The 18,368-nt window shown below is 38.3% G+C and overlaps 1 protein-coding gene across 1 annotated transcript in view; it reads left to right on the top strand.

Moving 5' to 3' along the window:
- Positions 1-6,345, top strand: part of CPNE8 (copine 8) — a 210,098-nt gene extending 203,753 nt beyond the window's left edge. Inside the window, exon 20 of the mRNA XM_008704450.2 lies at positions 5,873-6,345. Coding sequence (XP_008702672.1) covers positions 5,873-6,061 — 189 coding nt within the window. The 3' untranslated portion in view covers positions 6,062-6,345. The remainder of the gene's footprint in view (positions 1-5,872) is intronic.
- Positions 6,346-18,368: the final 12,023 nt, after the last annotated feature.

Genomic DNA, 18,368 nt, shown 5'->3' with positions numbered 1-18,368 from the left:
TGCTTAAGAGAAACTTGCTACTATTTTCTTCTGTAAGGGGTAGTTGTCATGATCTCAGGGTTGTGAGACCAAGCCCGGCTCTGGGCTCTGCACTGGGTGAGGGGCTTGCTAAGGATTCTCTCTCTCCTTCTGCCCCTCCCCGCTCTGAAAGAAATAAAAATAAAAATATTCCACCATCACAGTTTTCCAGGTTCCACCATCCAGTAAAAGTTTTTTTTTTTTTAAAGATTTTATTCATTTGACAGAGATAGAGACAGTCAGCGAAAGAGGGAACACAAGCAGGGGGAGTGGGAGAGGAAGAAGCAGGCTTCCAGCGGAGGGGCCTAATGTGGGGCTTGATCCCAGGACTCTGGGATCATGCCCTGAGCCAAAGGCAGACGCTTAATCACTGAGCCACCCAGGCGCCCCAAGTAAAATGTTTTTTAAATGAGTTTATTTTCAGGAATAGAAATACTCTTGAATATTTAGAGTAGTGGGGTCACAAGAGCACACCGAGGATAATACTGTCAGTCTCCAGCATCAGAAAATTATCTAAGCCATCACAATTGATGCTGTAAATACTGCTGGTTAAAATGTTATCAGAAAACCCGGTCCCTTTAGGCTCTCTTACCTTTTCATTACTTCCAATTTCTTATATGTTGAAGCAAATTAGGTTAATGCACTGAAAATGGAACCCAAATTTTTAAGTGGGCAAACAAAAGCCTAAGGCTGCAAATAATAACAAAAGCCAAAGGTAGCTGAGATTTAGCAGAAAGTTGAGGGTAGTGGATGGAGTTCTCATTATCATGTCAAACCTTAAGTGGCTTCCAACTTCTTCGTATAATAATATTGAGTCATTTATTAACTCCTTTTGTATGCTAGGCAGGCTAACAGCTATAGTATTGCTTCACTCAATCCTTAATCGACCTTATGCAGGTACTTTGATTACTACATTTTACAAAAAAAAAAAAAATGAAAGAAAGAAAGAAAGAAATGAGGTTTAATTCTTCTCGTCCATAGTCATGTAGCTAGTAAGAAGTAAAGTCAAGATCTAACCTTAAAATATCTGATTCTGAAATTCTTAACAAAAATTATGTATAACTTTGATCCTAAATATAGCATTTAAGAATCTCCATGACCCCAGTCCTCCTCTTTAGCTAAACACACACACACACACACACACACTTTGTCTAGACAAATAGGACTACCAACTGTATTTGCATCACACATTCCATTGTTCTTGTTTTTATTTCCTCTCATTATTTCACCTGGAATACTCTTCTTTATCTGTGCTGATTAAAATCCTACGTTTTGAAAGTTCCCATTATATAGGCTTGCACAAAGCCCTCTCTGCACACCTGAACTTATTTCCCCTCTTTGTCCAAATATTTATTCACATAGCACATTATATCTTCCTAAAAATACTGGTCACTTTTTGCCTTGTAGTAATTTATGAATAAGGAAACTGGGGCCCAGGTAGCAACTTGTGCAAAATTATTTAAGTCATAATTTGGTAGATGGAAATTTCCAACAGAGTTCTGATTCCCAGACCTGTGTTCTTTCTGTTAGAATACACCTACTCTCATAAAAGCCAATATTCTAGTGAAGATTGCTAGGATCTATTTCCCCTTTCATATTACTGTAGTAGTTCATGTCTCAGGGTTAGATCAGGTTAGGTTCAGATAATGATGGGTACTGGTAAGTGTCTGATCTAAGTTAATCCAGCTCTCCGAGTTTCAGTTTCCTCTTCTGTAAACTCAAAATATGGGTAACATGCTTATTAAACTTTAATGAGATACTGTATAAATCTTTTAGCAGAACACCTGTTACCTACCAGTTGCTCGATAAATGTATTAGTGCCAATCGTAGTTATTATTTTTAGATGATCTGTTGGCCTAGTCCGGTGCAAATTCATTTTTATGTCACTATTTCACAGCAGCCGTACCTTGACATGGGACACTTTAGTCAGCCTTATGTGTGATTATACTCATTGCCTCAAGCATGAATCTCATGACTATAGTGTAAACAGTAAGCAGGATGAGATCCTATGGTTGTTATTCTAAAACTTAAATGAGTTATTTTCTTACATCAATATATGTAAAGGCTTCCTATTTGTTTGTTTGTGCTATGAATTGCCACTGTGTGTAATGCAGTGCCATCTCTTCTGGCTGCATGCAGCTGTTGGTTGGCCTATCATTTCCTTAAAAATTATATTTAAATCATATTTTCCATTAAAAGGAGAATAATAACCTTGAAGGCTTAGACTTGAAAATCACTAATGGAGCTCAGCACAGTAGGAACAATCAAGTAACATTGAGCAGAACAGCAACTAAAAGTCCATTTGCCCAAACTGATTCAAAACTTGTTTTCACAAATGGGCAAAGCCAGCCGTTAGAGCAGCCATGTGGAACATTTTCCTTGTACTGGAGGGATGCGGAAAAAAAAACGTAGAGTGTCAAGGATATAGTATATTTCTGCAGAGCAGAATGCATTTATTGGTATTCTTCAGATGAATGTGATAAATTGGTGCAAAGTAAAAACCGATTTATCCCTCTAGACTAAACATTTTAAGGGTCCAAGTTAATTTGTGGGGGTAGTTGATGAACAGCATTCACCCACAAATGTGTGAGCATTATTTTGAACAGGAGGTCCCCGGGTACAGTGATCAGAAATGAATGATAGAAAAAAAAAAAAAAGACAATAATCAGAGTGGTCTGAGAAGTTGAGTGGGAAACTGATTGTAGAAGGGTATGAGCGATAGTGTTACAGAGGGCATATTATGCCCTGACCCCTGTAAGATTTGACGTTAAGAAGAAGTAAAGGCAGATCTCCTGGGTGGCACAGCGGTTGTTAAGTGTCTGCCTTCGGCCCAGGGCGTGATCCTGGCGTTGTGGGATCGAGTCCCACATCGGGCTTCTCTGCTGGGAGCCTGCTTCTTCCTCTCCCACTCCCCCTGCTTGTGTTCCCTCTCTCGCTGGCTGTCTCTATCTCTGTCGAATAAATAAATAAAATCTTAAAAAAAAAAAAAAGGAAGTAAAGGAAATGAAGAGTCACTTGTCATTTTCATCTCTCACTTAGGAGCGTACCTTGTGAGGTGATTCAAGAGTTGGGTCCCTTTGGGAAAGGTTTAGATAATTTTGGTTAGTGAGTAGAAAGTTCTCAACATTTTTTGTCTACTCCCAGCACACAGGTGGGATAAGGTATACCCGTGTTGGTAACAGGAACCCTCTATGGCCGCGATTCTCAACCTGGGGGCAAGCCCCCCCAAGATTCAGGGGGCAGGCAGAATTTGGGGCCCCACTGAACAAGCCTAAGTTAAATGTGATATATGCTTTTCTCTTCAGCTGAAAACTAAGATTTCTTTCTTACCCATTATTTATGAACATGTTTTAAATATGAGTAGATCTGCGTGTATTATGAGAAGGGTGGTTGTGAAGCTAAGTTTTGACATCCCAGAGCATCACAACATTCTTAAAGATGAATTTTAATTTACTTCATTAAAAAAGTTGTCACATCTCCTAGCATTTGCTGCAAAGATGAAGCAATGGGTGTTTTTAAAATAACAAAAAGCCCAGGAATTGCTTAGAAGACAACACTGATATTGTACTTAAATTCAATAGAGCTAAATGGAGGAGGTCATTCCTTGTATTTAATGTTTGATGTGAATGTGAATAGAAAACTATTAAGAATATAGTTTCATATTTATATTGAATATATACATGTATAAGTTGATGAATAGTAATGGTAGGGATGATTACAATAATTACCATATATAATACATGTTATGAGTTGAACACTGTTTTAAGTACTTCACATGTTAACTTACTTAATATAGCAACCTAATAAAGCAGGTATTATTATGGTGATCCTCATTTTTAGAAGAGGAAACGGAAGCAAGGAGTGGAAAATCATTTGTCTCAGATCGTGCAGCTAATAAGTCTGAGAACCAGCCTTTGCACCTGGGCAGTCTAATTCCGGGGTTTGGGAGAATAGGGGGTAAAAAGATAAATGAGTTTAACGTCTACGGTGTAGAAGTAAAGGTAGGGAGGCAAAGAAAAATACAAGAGCTGAGTTGGGCTAAACATACAATGGGTGAGCTCAACTGCTGGCCAGCGGTGCCGTCCTTTCCCTCAAATGGATGTATTAGCTGCAGATTTCTGAAAAACTGAACTCTTAAAAAAAACTTTGGGGGATAATTACTGTATACTAAGCATACTAAATGTTTATTTTTAAAATGCTATGCCCTTTAAAAGAATGAAGTAAGGTATAGCAATTAGATATCTTTTTTCTCATTAATCCTCAATCTTGTTGATTCCCGTTTTCTCACTTCTCTAATTATAGTTTCAGAGAAAAGAAAAAAAAAAAAAACCTAACTTTTTTGCACCTCTTTGATTTTTTTTGTTAAGAATGTCAAGTCTTGTCCAAAGTTAGATAATTTGACTTCACACAAGTTCACATCCCCTTAGCTCTCTTCTCAGTTGAAGATTATATTTGCTCTATTAGTTTTTCTTACCCTTGCTTAGCTCCCTTCAGGTGTAAGAGAAAGCTTTGTCACCTTTCTACTACACTTTTCTGAAAGCTGGGTTGAGTTTTCCTCCTGGTTAGCAAGACAGGGTAAAATTATAGTCATATAGGTTGCTTCTGCCTACAGTATGTCTTATTTTAAAAAGAAAGGAGTAATTTTCTGCTCTTCCTTAAAAGAGGCTGTGTTCACTGCATAAAAAGTATTTCACTTGCTATTCGATTTCTTAAAATTTTAATTTGGTTTATCTGTAGCAATCTGACCATTTTAAAGCCTACTTCCTCGTAATAGTTTTTTCTGAAAGCACTTCCTGAGTAGCTACTTAAGTCAATAGTTACTTTTTCAAAATAAATTTAACACAGTTATAATATAGTAGGAGATGGGAGTATGCTCTCTCTCTCTAGAGGAGAAAAAATGATTTAATTCAAACTGTTAAATATTACACTTAGAAATTGTTCAACATTATCAAATGTCTTCACTGTGCCTTTTCTCTAAGACCTAAAATTACTGGGTTCACAACATTAATGGTTCCAAACATTTCCAGGTTGCTTCAAGAATCATCATGTCTCTGAAGGGAAATCGAACTAATGCCCTCGAACAGCACATGTTTAGTAACTTAAGTAGCCATTGTAAATGAAGATAGAATCAGGCAATTGACTGCCAGAGTATTTAATGTTGAGCTGATAATGGCTCTCACATAATTGCTTATCTACGTAGAGATAGAGCAATTATTTTTATATGATGTAAAAACAAGAATGATGATATTTCAGTAAGAAGTATACCAACTCTTATGCTGAATTTTTTTTCCATTCCAAGTAACAGATTTTAAAAAACCAACATCTCAGACATGTGATTTGATGTTTTAGTAATAATTTAAAATACTTCACACGTGTTTAGGCTTTTTCAACAGTACATACTTTCTTTTTTTACCCTCCACTGGATACTATTTCTGCATTGAAAGCTGATTTAGGCATGTATTAACTCCATTGGCAGGAAACCGAGCCCTGAAGAGGTAAATGCTCTATCCTATTGAGAGTCAAGTGAGGTATAGAACTCAAAACCGCGGAACACCTGTAGCAACATGATGGACCTGTCGGGATCAGGGCACAGGAGTTATTGGGAGAAAAAAACATAGAAAACAATTTCATCCCTTTTTACATAAAGCATGTACAGTAGAAAGTTTTGGTCACTGTGGTAGCTCGCTGTTCATAATGAATCAAATCTCTTGAAAATGCATATTAATTATTATCCATCTAACCATTCCTCCAGGCTTCTCTGGTTCTCAACCAAATGTTTACATGTGTTGCTTTTTGTGTCTATTAAACAGCATGCTAAAGTCTCTGAAATAACTTTCTTTCACCTCTGTTTTAGTTCGTGCCATTCCGGGATTATATTGACAGAAGCGGAAACCACATACTGAGCATGGCTAGATTGGCTAAAGATGTCCTAGCTGAGATCCCTGAGCAGTTCCTCTCCTACATGAGGGCCCGTGGAATCAAGCCATCCCCTGCGCCTCCACCCTACACCCCACCGACACATGTGTTACAGACTCAGATATGACTGTGCTCAGATCTGCTCCCGTTAACTACACACCGTTTAGAACTGCTGACTCAACGCTTTGCTCCTGGTGCTCGGTAATGAACCAGGGAATGAGATACTTTTCTCAGTTTGGTTTCAGCAGTACTGGTTAATATGCTTTCTTGGATCCAAAATTAATTCTCTTTCTAAACCAAAACTGTAAATACGGTTGTTGCATGAGCAACAGAAAAATTGTTTAAATGCTTGAAGCAAAATATGGATGTCTTCTCTGAATCTTCTTTCTTCCTTTTTTTTTTTTTTTTTTTTTTGGACAGAAATAGCTAATTTCCAATGTATTGTTGGGAAAAAGCACAAACAGTTTTTAACTCAACTATTGTCCTCGACTGCTGTGTGTATAGGGAAGCAGTCTCTCTGTATCAATGTTTACATGTTACTACTTTTTAAATTTCAATACTTTTATAACTGTTCTTAAGAATAAGAGTTTTGAATATTGAATCCTTTGTCTTCTAAATTGCAATAGCTATAATCACAAGAGCAATATCTCTTTGAATGACTGTCTGGACAAATACAATTGCAAATAAGGGAAAGGAGAGATGCTTTCGTATTTCTCAGTTAAGTGAATTGTCTTATGAGGCCGCATCTGCTTCGTAATGAGTTCCTCTGCGTTGTTTGCCAAGTGTGGGAGTTTAAGCTTAGCAGATGTGCATCCTGTACGAACATGCGTTTTTCATGGAGCTTGGGTTCTAAATTTAGGCTGCAGTCAGTTTATGTTCTGTAATTCTCAGTAGAAATAATAGGAAGTCAAACATCGTGAACTGTACAATGCATAGAAAATACTTTGTACCGAGTAGCATCTTTATATACTGTTGCTGTTTAGAAAGACTAAACCCAGAATATTTAACTGTGAACCATGTAGCAGAAGTTTTAAACTTTTTATTCCATTACACCTTGTCTAGATATTTTAATTCAAAGGGATACTGGCTCTCTTGATTCGGACTCCTTGTTATCACCTTTCCATGTTGCCATGCAGGGTGCACAGGCTGGAAGTTTTTTGTGAAATTCCCAGTTCAATAAACACAACCACGTGACTTAGTGCACAACACATTTGTGAGATAACCTACTCCTACGTGCTGAACTGCCTGTCCACAATGACTTGGAAAGAGTTTTTGCATGTACAGTTTTTACAAGAATTAACAGTTTTGTGATGTTGTGTCTAAATTAAAGCATTTCGTTAGAACAAATGGCCTTAAATTCTCACAGAATTCCTGGAAATGATTGTGAATCGCCTTCAAATAATGGAAAAGTGTATTTATTTTTTTTCTTTTGTGTCAACAATATAATCGCTTTATAATATTTTTCCTTACTTATACCCTGTTTACTACTTGGTTGATTTCTACTGTATGTTGTTCTCTTTGTCCAAGTTGACTTAGGGTGACTTTTATAAGCATGAAACTATTTTATTGAAAAGAAAAATATATACACCCACATATCTAACATTATCAATGTTATATAATTACGTAATAATAAATTGTCCATTTTTAAGTATGTATTAAAATCTTTAAAAGGATAACTACTTGTTCTGTAAATTTTGTGTGTGAGTGACGTGGAGTGTGATGATTTCCCTTACTGATCTGAAATATTTTCACCAGTAGAGCTAATAACCTAATGAATTTTTTTAATTTACCTTCATTCATTAGTCCAAAGAAATAAAAATGAGTAAGGTCAGTATTTTCCTCTTGTCAAATATTATTTATTTTACTTTGAACTAATCAAAGAAAATGAAGGATGTATACTTTCTTATCTAGTATCTAGTAGTAATGTGCCCAAACCTAGTGGGGGCAGACGGCTAAGAAATAATCTTTAGTTACAGACCTTGCCCTTTGTATGGTAGAAATGCATGTGACATCAGTTCTTTTTTTTTTTTAAGATTTATTTTATTTTATTTATTTATTTAGAGAACGTGTGAGCTGGGGGAGGGGCAGAGAAAGAATCTCAAGCAGACTCCATACTGAGCACGGAACCCAATGCAGGGCTCAATCCAACAACCCTGAGATCATGACCTGAGCCCAAATCAAGAGTTTGATGCTTAACCGACCGAGACACCCAGGTGCCCCCATATTAGTTCTATATTTTATTTTAGAAAATACCCAATCTTATCTCATCTCTGCATAAAGAAAGAAACCAAGTCGGAAGGGATGGAGTGATTTATACAAGTCAAGTATCTCCAACACTGGTCTCACCCAGTTATATGATATCAATTCCCATTGCTTTCCAAATGAATATTAAAATCATCCAGACTCGTCTTATCACTTTTCCCAACCAATCTGGGTTCATCTGGAGTCTCAGACATAGTCCCTACTCTTTCCTTCTCTCAGGCTCTCTCCTTAGGCCTCTGCCTAAAATACTCTTTGCCATCTTCTAGCCTAAGCCACAACTCTCCTTAGCCATGTTCTTTGAAACCTCAGCTAACAGTAATCAGTACCTTTTGTGAACTCAAATATGCGTTGAGTTTTAGCACATCCATTGCCTCATTATTTATAAACGTTTTACTTTGTCTGGAGCATCTTTTTTTTTTATGATATGTTTGTCACCATACTGTACATCATTAGTTTTCGAGGTCGTGTTCCATGATTCCTTGTTTGTGTGTAACACCCAGTGCTCATTGCAATACATGCCCTCCTTAATACACTTCACTGGGCTAGCCCACCCCACCAACCCCTCCCCTCTAAAACCCTCAGTTTGTTTCCCAGAGTCCATAGTCTCTAGTGGTTCATCTTCCCCTCTGTTTACCCCCCCTTCATTTTTCCTTTCCTTCTCCTAACAATCTCCCTGCTATTCCTTATCTTCCACAAATGAGTGAAAACATGTAATTGCTACCCCAGCTTTTTTTTTTTTTTTTTTTTTGAGGTCCATTGGCATGAAAAATGGTTCTCCATCCCTTCACTTTCAGTCTGGGTGAATCTTTTGGTTCAAAGTGAGTCTCTTGTAGACAACATATGGATGGGTCATGTCTTTTTATCTAATCTGCAACCCTATGTCATTTATGGGAGCATTTAGGCCATTCACATTGAGTGATTATTGAGAGATACGATTTTAATGTCATCATGTTGCTTGTGAAGTCCTTGTTTCTATATTGATCTTGGGAAGGGTCTTCTCTGGCTCTTGGACACTAAGGCTTGTTTCCTTCACCAGATTAGGGAAGTTCTTAGCTACAATTTGTTCGACTATCTCTTCTAGACCTCTCTCTTTCTCCACCCCCTTGGGATTCTGATAATTCTGACATTGGAACGTTTCATTGAGTCAGTAATCTCCCGAAGCTTTTTTTCATGAAATTGGAGGGTTTTTTCCCCCATGTTACCTCTCTTTCCTTCCTTTCTATCATCTCACCCTCTAACTCACTAATTTGTTCTTCTGCCTCATTTACCTGGCAGTCAGAGCATCCAGTTTAGACTGCATTTCCTTCATAGAATTCTTAATTTCTGCCAGGTTCATTCTCATTTCAGTCTTTAGAGATTCTGTATTTTCATTAATGTTTTTCTCAAGCCTATACATCATCTTGATAATTGTTACTCTGAAATCCATTTCTGACATCTTGGTATATCCATGTCCGTTAGTTGTGTGGCAGAGGCCACAGTCTCTGTTTCTTTCCTTCTTTGGGGGTTCCTCTTTGTCATTCTGATGAGGTGTGGTTGTGGGGATATACAGAGTCCCAATTATTGACCAGGACCCAAACAAGATGCTCCTGTTTTATAGGGACCTTAGGGATGTGGGCTTCTTCTTTCAGCCTACCTCTGGGGGAGGGGCCTGCCGTGCTGATACTCAGGCAACCCTGTTTGGGCAGAGTTGCCCTGCCCCCTGTGGAGGGGGGAAATGGGCTCAGTGAGAACTGGTTTTTTGGGGTGGGGGTTGTTCTCTGGCGGCTGTCCCTGGCAGCTTTCTGTGTCTCTTCTGAGAATCAGAGCAGCAATGAACGTATCCAAACCTCTGTCTCAGAACAGGGAGATCGCAGTCTGCTCTTCACTGAGCTCTCCTGGCCACTCTAACTCTGTCTCTGTCGGTGCTACTAAAACCCGCAGCATCCCCGGTTATGCGCCCCACAGCTGCTCTCCCAGTCCTCACTCCCAGGGCTGACACGTCTCTGCCCTTTGTGCTTCTAAAACTGCCAGCTGCCCCGGTTCATGCACCCGCTCCAGGTTTCAGTCTGGTTTCCCCTTTGCTGCCAGTCTGCTAGGGCGGCCCACTCCCCAGCGTGGGAGGCTTCTGCCTTCCCGGCGCATGTGCGTGGCGGCTCCTCCCCTTCCGTTTATCTTCGCTATCTGCCCGGAGACTCTCGGCTCCCCGCTTCATACCTCAAGACCAAGCACCAGAGACGTTCTATTTGAAGAGATCGAGATGTATCTTCTTATGTCTCAGGCTGATTTCGTGAGTGTTCAGGATGGTCTGGTAGATATCCAGCTCGATTCAGGGAACTGGTTGAGATAGGGTCCCCTACTCCTCCGCCATCTTTCCCCCCTCCTGTCTGGGGCATCTTGATATCTCCCCAACACCAGAGACTATGGTTTAACGGCACCTGGATAAAGGTAAATTCTAAAAGCTTCCCAGTTTACTATAATCTGTAACTAGGTTGTGTAACTGCTGCAATTAAAGGACAACAGATGTCTCAATCACTACTTTTAAAATTCTGTGTGTAAAATGGGGAGAAAAGAAGAGGTGGATACGACTTTGGTGGTTTGTGTAGGGGAGAGGGCAGCAGTGGGAGCGGGTTGGAGGATAGGCTGTTTTGTTGTTAAAATTTAGTGAAGAATTAGGTGGGCTTGTGTGCTTTTTAAAATTATTATTGTGGTAGCTTATCATCTGCTTAGGACATAAAGAGATTTCTCTCACAAGATGAGGTTGATGGGATTGTTTCTTAGAGGACCAGCAACTGCCAAAGATTTTACTGAAGAGCATGCTTTATCCTTTCAGCTTGTGTGTATTTTAACTATTTTATGTCTTTGTGTTACTCAGATCTGTAATTGACACAAAATGTCAAAATACTTGAATCAAAACTCACTTGAAGACTAATTTCTATCATTAGCCCAAATCAGATACACTTCCTAATAAAGAAACAGAGCTGAGGATCAAATTGATTTCCTTTGAGTGCATGTGGTGTCACTTAATAAAGATCGAAGGGATGGAAATCTACATGTAAAAAGTTAATACTGTGCGGAGCTTTCCCATCAGTGAGTCACAGATAGCTTACAGGTGCATGCCATGCAGATGGGCTACAGGGGTGGGTATACAGCTTGGGATAATTGGGGCTCCCAGGCTGCAGCAACCTTATTGGCTAACCTCAGGTTATCTTACAAATATTCTTTTTTAAAAAAAAAAAAAAGTGTATATCTTGACTGAAAAAGACAGAAAAGCTTTGCATACAGAGATTATTTCTCAAATAAGCTATGAGTGCCCTTATGAGAATCTCAAGTTTACATTAATCATGTACTTCATTTTATATTGAATTACAGAATTTCTGAGAAAACTTTCTTGCCTTGTCAACCATCTTCTTCATAAACATTCTACCACTCACAGCAAGAGTGAGTTCCTTAATCTACGTATTACTATATGACTCACAAGACTTCAAAGCAAAAAATCAAAGGGATTCCACACTGTTGGTTTTTTCCCTTAGAATAAACAATTCCAGATGACTCCCCCTCCTCCTATCCATTGCTGTGCTCCTCACCCCACCTTCCCACCAAACATTCTTCCATTTCCTCCGAAGATCCCTAAAAGTCATTAATCAATAGGAAAGCCTTTCACTCCACAAAATATAGAAAGGTATTGAGATGAAAGACAAGGAACTTTTGAGAATAAGCACATTTTATAAATGTACTGACATAATTGTGCCAAGACTTTTTTTTTTTTTCTGAAAGGCTTCATCAGATTTTATTATACGATTTTGATGAGGGAAGACTTGGTATATAATGAGCATACATATGTTGAATGGGTTTCTTTGAAGATGTGAAAGGGGAAATGAGAAAACCCACAAATACAAGCCTGAGCTTTGCTTATCTCTCTTTCATCGATGATCATCCTGGCAACATTCATAACTCAGATTTCAAGCTTCACGAAAGAGTAAGGAGCCACCAAACAGAGATGTTTGCCCAGTAGATAGTAGAGTAAATGCCCCATAACAAAATCATTTTTCTTTAAATTAACGTGACACTCAACCACCATTTTAACTGTATGGAAATATTTATTTGTAATAAGCACAATATACTAGCATAATACATGGATGTCTCCAAACATAGTGATTGTACTAAGATTATTCCTTGATGGCATACTAGTTCTGGTTCCTAACAGATTTTCAGAAGCTTTTTAGAGGAACCATCTTCAAATGTCATAAAGCAGAGCTGTTGCTTATTTAATATCTTATCAGACCACCCCCAACCCCATCATCTACCTTTACTCTTACTGCCTGCGCTTTGGAGATGCTCTGAAGGTCAAAATCTAAGAGAAAGATGACCACTGAGCTCTTAACTGTGGAAAGAGCAAAAGCAAACTGTTCTCAAGATTTGCTCATTTAGTTTTAAAGCAACAGTGGCCATGACCTTGTAATTTTCTCATCAGAAAGTTATTCATCATTTAATTTCCATGAAACAGGACTGATGGACATTCCTAATATATTTAGATAAGCTGATTTCATACAGATAGGATTTCCTATTAGTCAAAGAGGTGGATATCACTGACCTCACAAATTAGGAGGAAGGAATCTGCTTAGGCTGGCTTAAAAATAGCTCCTCTTTCAGACATCGTCCTCACCTTACAAAATAAGTTAATAGAGGTTATAAAAAAAGACTGGTTTAGTAATTTTGACAGCAAAGAACTGGTTTGATAACTCCTACAATTTCCACAAGATAATTCTGACAAGAAACACTAAATAAGGCATCAATCAAATCTTTTGAAAAAATATTTAAATCTGAATCTACCTAAAATTAACAAAATTATTTTACTATTTCACTTTCAACAATAACAAAAGGGATATTCTATAATTGAGAGATGGGCAATTTGATGTGCACTAATTCTGCATCATAAGATTTAAAAGAAAATGCAGGAACCCTGAGACAACCAAGTAGCAATTATAGAAACCCTCTTGGGTTCATTGAGAACTAACTTTCAAGTCCTTAAAATTATATGGACGTAACAATGGCAACAAAAATCTATGATACCATTTTCAAATCCTGAATTCATCAAATGGCAGTCTGAGAAGATGAGGAATTATAGGTAGTTTTAATTTTTTCATTTATTTTCTGAGGGCGCATAGTAGTTTCAAATCAATGATTTGAAATCTAAATCCAAAAAATTATATATGTTCTCGGCCTCTTCTCTAGGCTTGTTATAAAATTGCTAGAAGCAGGACACCTGGGTGGCTCAGTCGGTGAAGCATCTGCCTTCAGCTCGGGTCATGATCCCAGGTCCTGGGATCGAGTCCCACATCAGGCTCCCTGCTCAGCACGGAGCCTGCTTCTCCCTCTGCCTGCCATTCCTTCTGCTTGTGTTTTCTCTCTCTTTCTCTCTGAGAAATAAATAGATAAAATCTTTTTTTAAAAAATTGCTAGAAGCTTCACCAGAAGGAGCATAGCTCATACCACACCATATATTAGAGTCAAAAGATCTGAGTTTCTGTCTCCGTTCTCTGATTTTAGAAAAATATCACTTAAATATCTAATCCTAATTTTTATCATTCATATAATGGGGTGCTATTTCCAAGGGTCCTTAAAGCACTATCCTGTGATTCTGTCAATGACAGAAGTTATTTTAATTGGACTGCACCCTGAAACTTGACCCTTTGAGAGCCTGATGGGAGGATTTTATTGAATAACTTGATCTATAATGAGCTCTCAAGGAGCCTTCTGAGAGATTGACCAGCAAGTAAGAAAGCTCAGCTTCTTATTTGAAAGGGCAGGCTATTAGCTTAGCCATTAATCTAAGTCAGTCACATCTTTTCACCATTCCCTTTGCCTGAGAATCTGGAGTATATAGGCAAGGTGAGAGAAAAGCCCAAGTCCCATTGCTCTGTGAATGTCTTTCAGTTTATGTGCATATGCACCCTCATGCCTGAGTTCCTGCTCTTTTCCTCCTGCCATTGATCATATTTTCAATTAGTTGTTTGTTGTCTTTTTCAGGTTCGTCCAAGAACTCCATGGTAGCAGAAAGCAGGTAAGTCTTCTTCACTCTTCTGTCTCATACATAACATAGGGCCTAGCTCTTAATAAGATATCAACTGAATTATTGAAGTGAATTCAATCAAATGAATGATCACTAAGAATGTTACATTAGTAACTTGGTATTTTAAGAGAAGACTGAATCACAGTATATCCAGACAGAGAGAGAGCAGTAAAAATCTTAAAATAGCACCCAATCTTACTTTCCCCATATTTATTTATCCCTCCTCTAAACCTAACCTGTGAAAGGGAATAAATAGAGCTTAACAGCTTCTCTCTCTCCACCTGCTCTCAGGCTTAATTAGCAGGGAAATGGTCAAAAGGCAGGCAGCAGGAGGGAAGAGATAAATGAAACTTTGACACAATCTGATAGCCACAGGTCCTGACTCAGGATGGGCTGGGGAGAAAGTATTCATAAAATGCTAGGATCCTATATTATTTCTGCTCTGACCAGGAATGCTAAATAAGACAAAAGAAAACAAAATGAAAGACTCTTTTAAGCCCACATCTTACCTTAAAAATGAAAGTGGCAAGAATTTATATTTCAGATGCTGGAAAACTATACAGTATCCTCACTGTTGCATTTTATCTGTGCTTCGTGTATTTCCAAGTGGATTATGCATGCTTGTGTGTGGGGTGAATATATACCTTCACTCATGTGTGTACCTGGATATATGTGTAGGCAACAGTAAATGTGAGGCCCCTAGACAAGGGCGTTTGCTATAGAAAAAAAATGACCATGCTTTACAAGCATTTACTGCCTTCCCTGGTGCTGATTATTTATCCTGAGGGAAGTATTCCCAGCCTGTACAGAATGTGAACAAGAACACAGAAGGTTAGAACTTTGCAACTGCATTCATAATAGGACAGGTTGACTTGCAAATCCTACTGTGCTAATATTTATGATTTGTAATGTATTCTTGCATCCTCTGCTTAGCAACAAGGGAAAAGGGTTTAATGAATATGAATTTGGCTGTCGGGAAGAAATGTGGAGGACTACAGTTATTACATATTGGCATCTTAGCTCAGAATTCCACCCACCATTCGATAAGATTGAATTCTATTTAACTTTCTAAGAAGAAATGAATAACTACTCAAAATCCTACCTGCGTCCTCCGTTCAATAATCTATTTCCTATAACTATTTCCTAAACCATAGTAATGAATTTGATTTAGCATTTAATCACTTACACAGCACTATCTCATATGCAACCTCTCCCTACACCTGTCAAAACTCTGCTAACCCACAGAGCCTCAGCTCAAATGCTGCCTTTCACCAGCGCTGTTCTGCATTCCCTAGATTCCTAGGAATCAATGCCTCTTTTTCTCCACCCTGTATAGAGATATTCTGCTCTGCCTCTCTAGGGGCAGGCAATGTTTGCAGTGGGGGGTCTTACTGCCCTAACACTGTAGGGGGTCAGTCTAAGTCTGAAGTTCTTGCACAGGAAGCCCATCTGGCTAAAGATGTGAGTCACATTCTCCAATGAGATCTTTGTCGGAGATAAAGGTAATCTGTACCTCCCATCTGCTTTATTTTCTTTGTCCTATTTCTAACTGCTTTAGAGAAGAAGGGGGTGATTTATCCAGTCTCTCAAAGACCCCAACAGTCTCCCAATGATTTCCCTGCCAGCATTCCCCTTATTCAATCTCCTGCCTGGCTCTGCACAGCCACTCTTGACTGGGGTCCCCCCTACCTTGCAAGATAGAATCCACAATTCTTAGTTCGTGTTTTCTCCTAAGGCAGAAACCCAGGCAAAATCTTGGGGTGCATACAGTGTATTAGTGAGGTCATCTCCCCGAGTGGTAGCGAGAGATTTGGGAAAGGGATGGAAAGAGGGAAATCCATTTTAAAGGTATGTTATCAAAGTCACTGAAGGCAGCAAGTCTCCTTCCTGCCTCTAAACTCCTAAGGATCACATAGAACGCTTCTCAGAAATATCCACCTAAGGACTGACCAGGAGAACGAGTTATCTGTAAGCTCCTGTCTGCCGTTGGTTGGAGGAGCCTGCACGTCTGGGCTGCTCACACAGGCTTGAGAAGTGGGTCCTCCGGCATCTATGGCACTGGACCCTTTCCAGAGTGAAAAGTCAAAGACGTGTAGTTCAGTTTTAGGGTCAGACATCGTCTGCACAAGGTGAGTGAGTTGAAGGCTGCATCAAACCAGCCACGGCTGAAATTAGAAGTGAGGCTAAGAGAATGAGTGGGGTCATCAAGGGCACGTGAAGCACTGGGCCTTCGCGATTCCACCTCGAGCAGGCATTACCGATATTTGCAGCCTCATATTCTGCCACTTCTCGTTCCTGCACGAAAGGTGCCTGGTGCTGAAGAGCTTGCAGTTCTGCAAATACTCTGTTCCATTTCATAGTCCTTGCTTTTCCCCGCGTGGGTGCTTTCACGTTCTCACTCCTACTCGTGTCCAAAGCTCTGCTTAGCTCATCTTTCTACATAAGCTCATCTTTCCTTCCTTTATATCATTTCACGACACTGCAGTAATACCTGTTATTTAGCACATGAAATACCATGTTTATTTATGTAACTATTTTATTGAAGTATAATAATCAATAAAATGCATAAATTCTAAGCACATTGCTTAATGAATTTTCCCAAAATGAACACATCTATGTAACCACCAGGTAGATAAAAGATATAGTATTACCAGCAGCCCTCCCTGTGCCCCATTAAAACCACAAACTCCTCCTCAAAGTAACCACTATATTGACTTTTATCACTTTAGGTTATTTTTGTCTTTTTCTCCCCCCAAATTTATATAATTGGACTTATACAATTTCTGTTCATTTGTCTAATTTCTTTCATCCAACCCCTTTGTGAGATTTACTCAAGCACTTGTGCATAGCGATTTTTTCCAATTCTTTATATTCCATTGTGTTAATATATCACAATTTGGATTTCTTAATTAATAGAATTTGAGGTTATTTTAAGACTTAGAATAATATGAAAAAAGCTTTATGATTAAAATCATACAAATGTGCATCTATTTCTATTGTGTATATACCTAGAAATGCTTCCTGCCTTAGTTACTTGGGCTGAAATTGGTATAGCTAAGATAGGCTTCTTTTGCTTGGTATTCTTGTGGCATACATTTTGTGTTTTTAGGTGGTGTTTTTTGTTTTTGTTTTTTGCAGCGTATTACTTTCAGTCTTTTTTATTCTTATGTTTAAGATTTCCCTTTTGGGAGCATATAATATATAAACTTGGGTTTATATTTCTGCTTCTCCAGAAAGAGGCTTTGAATTTTCAGTGGTTAGGCTTCCCTGGGGTGGTGCTTGTAGATGAGTGAATCAGTCTAATTCTGACGCTGCATCTTAGGGAGTCCTTCTGCCAGAAGTCACATTCTTCAGGGTGGGACTGAGGGACTCAGTGCTAAGGGTACAGTTAGTGTTGCCAGATAAATGCATCATGTTCAGTTAAATTTAAACTTAAGATAAACAGTGAATAATGTTTCAGTGTCAGGTGTATTCTAAATATTGCATGGGACATACTGATTTGTTTTTCTGAAATACAAATTTAAGTGGGTATCCTGGATTTTCATTTGCTAAATCTGGCAAACTTTGGTACATGCATTCTGATAATCAAATATGAGTATTTTGTCCATTAGCAGTTGATGTAATTACTGATACATTTAGATTAATTTTGGGCATCTTACTATTACGTTGCTTTTTTTCTTCTTATTTTTTATTAACCAAGTATTTTTTATTTCATAATAAAACTAACAGTCTATTAGCCTATTAGTTACATAAGCTTTTACTATTCTTTTAGTGTTGCTAGAGATTATAGTATGTCCTAATTTATTAAATTCTAGGGAATTAATACTTAATGCCACATCCCAGAATGCCGGGATTATAAATTCTTTAACTTTGAAATTTCGTAATTTTGTTGAAGTGTATCTTGATTCTACATATATGTTAAACTCTACGAGATACCATAATTTTGTTAATTTATACTTAGACCTTTTCCATTTTTCTTCATTATTTCTTGCATTTCAGTATTTCTGTCTGAGATAATTTTCCTTTTGTCTTAAAAACACTATTTTTCCTTTTTTTAAGAGTCTACTGTTGACAAATTCTCTCAATTTTTGTTTTATTGGAAGGGTCTTTGTCTTGCATTCAT

The sequence above is a fragment of the Ursus maritimus genome, unplaced genomic scaffold, assembly GCF_017311325.1.
Source record: "Ursus maritimus isolate PB19 unplaced genomic scaffold, ASM1731132v1 scaffold_26, whole genome shotgun sequence".
NCBI classification, from domain to species: Eukaryota; Metazoa; Chordata; class Mammalia; order Carnivora; family Ursidae; genus Ursus; species Ursus maritimus.
Note: the sequence above shows the minus strand (reverse complement) of the source record. Positions and strands in the feature narration are given on the sequence as shown.